This window comes from Mandrillus leucophaeus, unplaced genomic scaffold (genome assembly GCF_000951045.1).
Source record: "Mandrillus leucophaeus isolate KB7577 unplaced genomic scaffold, Mleu.le_1.0 Scaffold12, whole genome shotgun sequence".
Taxonomy (NCBI): domain Eukaryota; kingdom Metazoa; phylum Chordata; class Mammalia; order Primates; family Cercopithecidae; genus Mandrillus; species Mandrillus leucophaeus.
The window spans coordinates 3658772-3663679 of NW_012100320.1; the positions used below are offsets into that span (position 1 = coordinate 3658772).

General features: G+C 55.1%; 1 protein-coding gene across 1 annotated transcript in view; it reads right to left on the bottom strand.

Moving 5' to 3' along the window:
- Window positions 1-4908, bottom strand: part of IGDCC4 (immunoglobulin superfamily, DCC subclass, member 4) — a 35677-nt gene that overhangs the window by 9626 nt on the left and 21143 nt on the right. The window contains exons 6-11 of the mRNA XM_011969316.1: window positions 4604-4906; window positions 3935-4099; window positions 3148-3285; window positions 2099-2269; window positions 883-1119; window positions 630-731 (exon numbers count right to left, since the gene is read on the bottom strand). Coding sequence (XP_011824706.1) covers window positions 630-731; window positions 883-1119; window positions 2099-2269; window positions 3148-3285; window positions 3935-4099; window positions 4604-4906 — 1116 coding nt within the window. The remainder of the gene's footprint in view (window positions 1-629; window positions 732-882; window positions 1120-2098; window positions 2270-3147; window positions 3286-3934; window positions 4100-4603; window positions 4907-4908) is intronic.

Below are 4908 nucleotides of genomic sequence, written 5' to 3' on the forward strand. Positions count from 1 at the left end.
AACCCAGGCTTCATGGCTTCTGGTTGATTACTCCCTCTGCTAAACCATGTGGCTGGGAAGTTAGGGGTGAGGGAGTGTCATGATGGGTAACTGAGGTGTTCAATACAGGGCCACAAGGCAGTGTAGTGCAGTGGAAAGAGTTTTGCCTGGAAACCAGGAGTCCCGGTTCTAGTCTAGGCTCTGTGCGACCTTGGACAAGTTCCTTTTCCTCTCTGAGCCTCAGTTTCCCGTTAGGTCACATAGGGATACTCACTCTTCTTAGACTTGAGAGATAGTCTGATAGTGTGATGTAGACAAATGTGTTTAAAAAAAACTTGTTTTAAGGTCAAACTTGGGGTCAGGAGTTACTGATCAACCATAGGGTTTCCCTCTGAACTTTGGAAATCAGCACTATTCATGGCTAATGAAAATAAGGTGGCAGGCCTAAGACCGTGAACAAACGAGCTTCTCTCCATGACAGAGGCTCTCTGGAGCTAGAAGAGGACCCCTAATCCTAGGAGAATGGGTTTGAGCATGAGCTGAGGCTACTAAAGTGCCTGTTCACCAGGCTGGCCCAAAGGAAAAGAAGAGGAAGTGGCTAGCAGAGCCCTCACCTGAGCCCTCCCCGCCTTCTTCCCCACGGCCCTCACCTGGTGCGGGCGCCTTCTCCGTCTTGCCCTTCCACACTGCTGCATAGCCGTCCTCATGTTTGTTGAATGCCACGAGCTTCACCTCATACAGCCGGCCAGGGACTGGGGAAGGTTACAGGGCTTAATAGCTAGGGGGACATCTGGAGTCACTCTCCCATTCACAGAAAGCATCCCATCTCTAACTCCTTCACACAGCTTACCCGGTCCCCCCTGAAGCTACATCCCTCTCTCCCGCTCCCCCAGCCCTCCTCACCTAGCTGGGTCAGCTCGTACTGCTTCACTTTCTTCTTGAGCCGGACGGGCCCCACATCCCAAGCCTGGTCTCCACGGCCCCCTGGCGGGCGATCGCCATTGGCCTCCTCCTCAGCCCCCACCTCCCGCCAATATAGTTTGTAGCCAGAGATCTGGGTGGGGTGAGGGGGTGGCTGCCATGACACGACCAGGGACTCCATCCTTGCCTGCACCTTCAACTCTGCAGGGGCAAAAGGGACTGGGGGCAGAGGAGCAGGATGGGAAAATTAAGGAACAGAATGGGGAATGAGGAGAAGGAGGCCAGGGATAGGAGACAGGGAAGAGGCATGAGGAAGAGGCAGTAAGATGGCATTCAGTGAGAGCCTTGCCAGCATTCTCCCGACACATCACCACTCAGCCACCACTCTTAGTGCCAGGCCTGGGCTCGGTCTAGAGGTGAACTCACTATTCTGCAAGCACAGAGTGCAGGGAATGCAGGGGTGTCTGCTGGGCATTTGCAAAGGAGTCAGCAAGGAGCACCTCTGGAGCAGGCTGATAGCACCTGGCACAGAATCAGCCTCTGTGAAGTCTTCTGAAGGATCAAATGTCGGGGGCAGTAGGGGTGGTGGTTGCTGAGGCCAGGAAGGGGGGATGCCGCCATTACAGTAGGGACACCCACTCGAGAGTGAGGCGCTTACAATGTGTCAAACACACTGTGTATATGCACTTTGTATATGTATTATAACTTTATTCTTGCAGCCCTCTCAAATAGTGAAAATATACTACAACCTTCACTTTACAGATAAGAAAACTGAAGCTCAGAGAGTTACGTAATTTACCCAGTGTCGTACAGAGAGCACGTAGGCCGGTTTGGTCAGCATTTAATCACTCTTCTGTTGGGCCTCTCAACAAAACATCATCCTCCTCCTCGAAGCAGCTACAGTTCAATGAGTTTAACTAAGCACTTTAGTTACAAGACATTATTCAACCTCATGCCACTCCTGGGCAGTAAATGAAGCCTCAGAATGGTTTGTCCAAGGTCACACGGCAAATCGAAGGGACACCAGATCCCAGCCCTTCACCTCTGCACCTGGGCCTCGCTCACCCATCAAGCAGAGGGAGGCATGGAAGGTCTCTGATGGACGGTGGGGTGCGGGGGTGGGGCACTGGGTCCCAAGGACACACGCACACCCACACAGTCACACACACACTCTCCTGTCTCTCCTCTAACCCCGTACCGTGGCTCTGGTTGTGCATACTGGGCGTCCTGTGCTGCATCCACTGGGAAGGGGCCCCGAAGCCGGCTGCTGTACCAGCCGAAATCCGTACTCGATACACCTTATTTGGCTGAAGCGAGTTCAGCGTAAGCTGTGTCTCATTTCCTCGCACCTCAGTAGAGAAAATCTGATCTGCAGGGACAGAAAAGGTGGGCTGTTGGGTAGCCACCTGAGGACCAGGATCCTAAATTCTCCTACACGGGTCTTCCACCTCACATTCTGGTTCCTCCGTGCCCATGGGAGCCTGAGGCATTCTCAGCACTGACCCCTCAGTGCCTGGGCAGACTCTATGGCTCCAGGGTGGACGCTTGAGCCTCCACCTCTGGCTGATGCAGGCTATCAGCCTGGGCTCAGCTGCAGAGAGAATGATGGCAGGCTTTCCCCACTTCCCCAGGAGCTGTCAATGACCATCCCCCGCCAACACACACACGGGATGCAGACACAAGGGGCTGACCATGAAGGCCAGCAAGCTCTGCCTGGCTTCCAGAGCCCTGAGGGCCACCATGGCCACTTCCTCACCCTTCCCTCCTTCCTCACCTTTCCCTCCTTCCTCACCCTTCCCTTGGTCCCTCAGCCACCTTCCTTCTCCTAACTTTTATCCTTTTATTTTTTTCTGAAACAGAGCTTTGCTCTGTCATCCAGATGGGAGTACAATGGCATGATCACAGTTCCCTGCAGCCTTGAAATCCTGGGGTCAAGTGATCCTCCCACCCCAGCCCCCCATTTCCCAGATAAGGAAACTGAGGCAGGGACTCAGTAGGATTACATACTGCAGCTGTAGAGGGGTTGGGGTGAGAGCCCAGGCCTCCCTCTGCCTTAAGCTAGGCCCCTCTATCTTCCCTTTTCATTCCTGCCCAGATCCCTGTTTTTCAGGTTCACCCTTCCCCAACCCCTCCCTACTCTGCTTCCTTTCCTCGGACTCCGCTGCCCTGCTCAGGTCTCCAGCAGCCCTGACCACTCTTCACATTGATCATTCCCAGACCTGCCTGCAGCCCACCTGCCCCACTCACCTTCCTTTCCCAAACCGTATTCTATCTTGTACTTCACCACCTGCCCATTGCTCAGGCTGGGGGGCAGGGGCAGCCACGCCACCCTGATGTCCGAGGGGTTGGGGCTGGACAGGGAGAGCTGGGGTGCTGCACTGGGGACTGAGACAGAAGAACATCAGCGTGAGCTCTGCTCCACCGACGTGGAAGGTGAGGCTCAGGAGCGGTCAGAGACTTGCCTGGGTCACACAGCAAGTCAGAAGTAGGCCAGGACCAGGATCTGAGGGAGGAAAGGGAGCTTCTCAGGGGAGCCCCAAGCTGAAGGATGAGGGGACATCTTTCCCACCCCGAAGCTGGAAAAAGTCTTGGAGCACAATCTTCCACATCTAATGGGTTAATGTCACTGATCCCTATCCTAGCTGGATGGCACACAGGTGTCAGGGAGAACTGCATGACACAGGGAATCATCACAAGACCTGGGCTCAAGTCCCAGCTGAACTACTGACCTGGGCAAATCATTCTCATTTTCTGGGCCTCAGTTTCCCCAACTGAGCATGACACAGGGAATCATCACAAGACCTGGGCTCAAGTCCCAGCTGAACTACTGACCTGGGCAAATCATTCTCATTTTCTGGGCCTCAGTTTCCCCAACTGTAAACTGAGGAGAAGAACCCCTGTCCACTCTCTTATAGGGTACAAAGATGATATGAGCAGGTAAAAATGCCTTTACATTAGTAAAGAGAGGGCGAGCTCCCCTCCCCAGGGAATTCTCTTTACCCCAAGCTGCCCATTGCAGGTTCAGAGGCCCTACCGTCATCCAGTGTGTGCACCAGTGCTGGGGTGGAGGTGCGGCTGGCCCCCAGCTGGGAGTAGGCCACCACGTAGAACTCATAATCTGTGTTGGGTTCCAGGTCCCGAACCTGTAGCTCCGTGGTGTCGTTGTTCACTGCAAACTGGTATTCCACATTATCCATGCCTGGTGACACAGGGGACAAGGGGACTGTCATAGTGCCACTCCAGTGCTGGTTAGCTGGAGTTTGTCTAGGAATCCTTCATATTGTCCTGGTGTCTATTTATAGCTAAATCATCCCAGATAATCTAAGCAGGAGTGTATAAACTCCCTCGGCTTCCTGTCTCACTGTATTAATTCCTCCACTGGTTAGGGAGTGCTTTCTGGAAATGACCTACCTCTCCAGTTAGTTAACTGGGGTGGGAGGTGGCTCCAGGAACGTCCTCTCCCTCCTCTCTCAACAAATATGACTGAGGGAAGCAGTGGCCCTTCCAGCGCCAACTGCCTAATCCATACCTACCATACCTATGCGGGTCTCTAATATGGGCTCCTACCCCAGTCCATCCTCGCTGCAGAGGTACCATCAGGCAACCCTTCAGTCATCCGACCTGAAACCCTCCCCGCTGCGCCCCGCCGGGCCTGCGCTGGTGTATCCTGCCCCCTGGTGCATCCCGCCCCAGGCCGACGTACCCCGTGCCTTCTGGTAGTGGAGAGAGAAGCCGATGATCTGCTCACTGTGCAGCTCGGGCCGCTCCCAGGCCACCAGCACAGCGGAGCTGCTCAGTGGCGTAGCAGTGACCCTTGTGGGGGCGCTGGGCAGCCCCTCGCGCACCACCACGGCCAGCGACGCGGCAGCACACGCCATTCCCGCGATGTTCTCAGCCACGCACTGGTAGTAGCCCGCGTCCTGCAGGCCGATCTGTGTGATGACCAGGCTGCCACCGCCGCCCTGGACCTTGATGCGCCCGTTTGGCCGCAGCGGCGCCCCGTTGTGC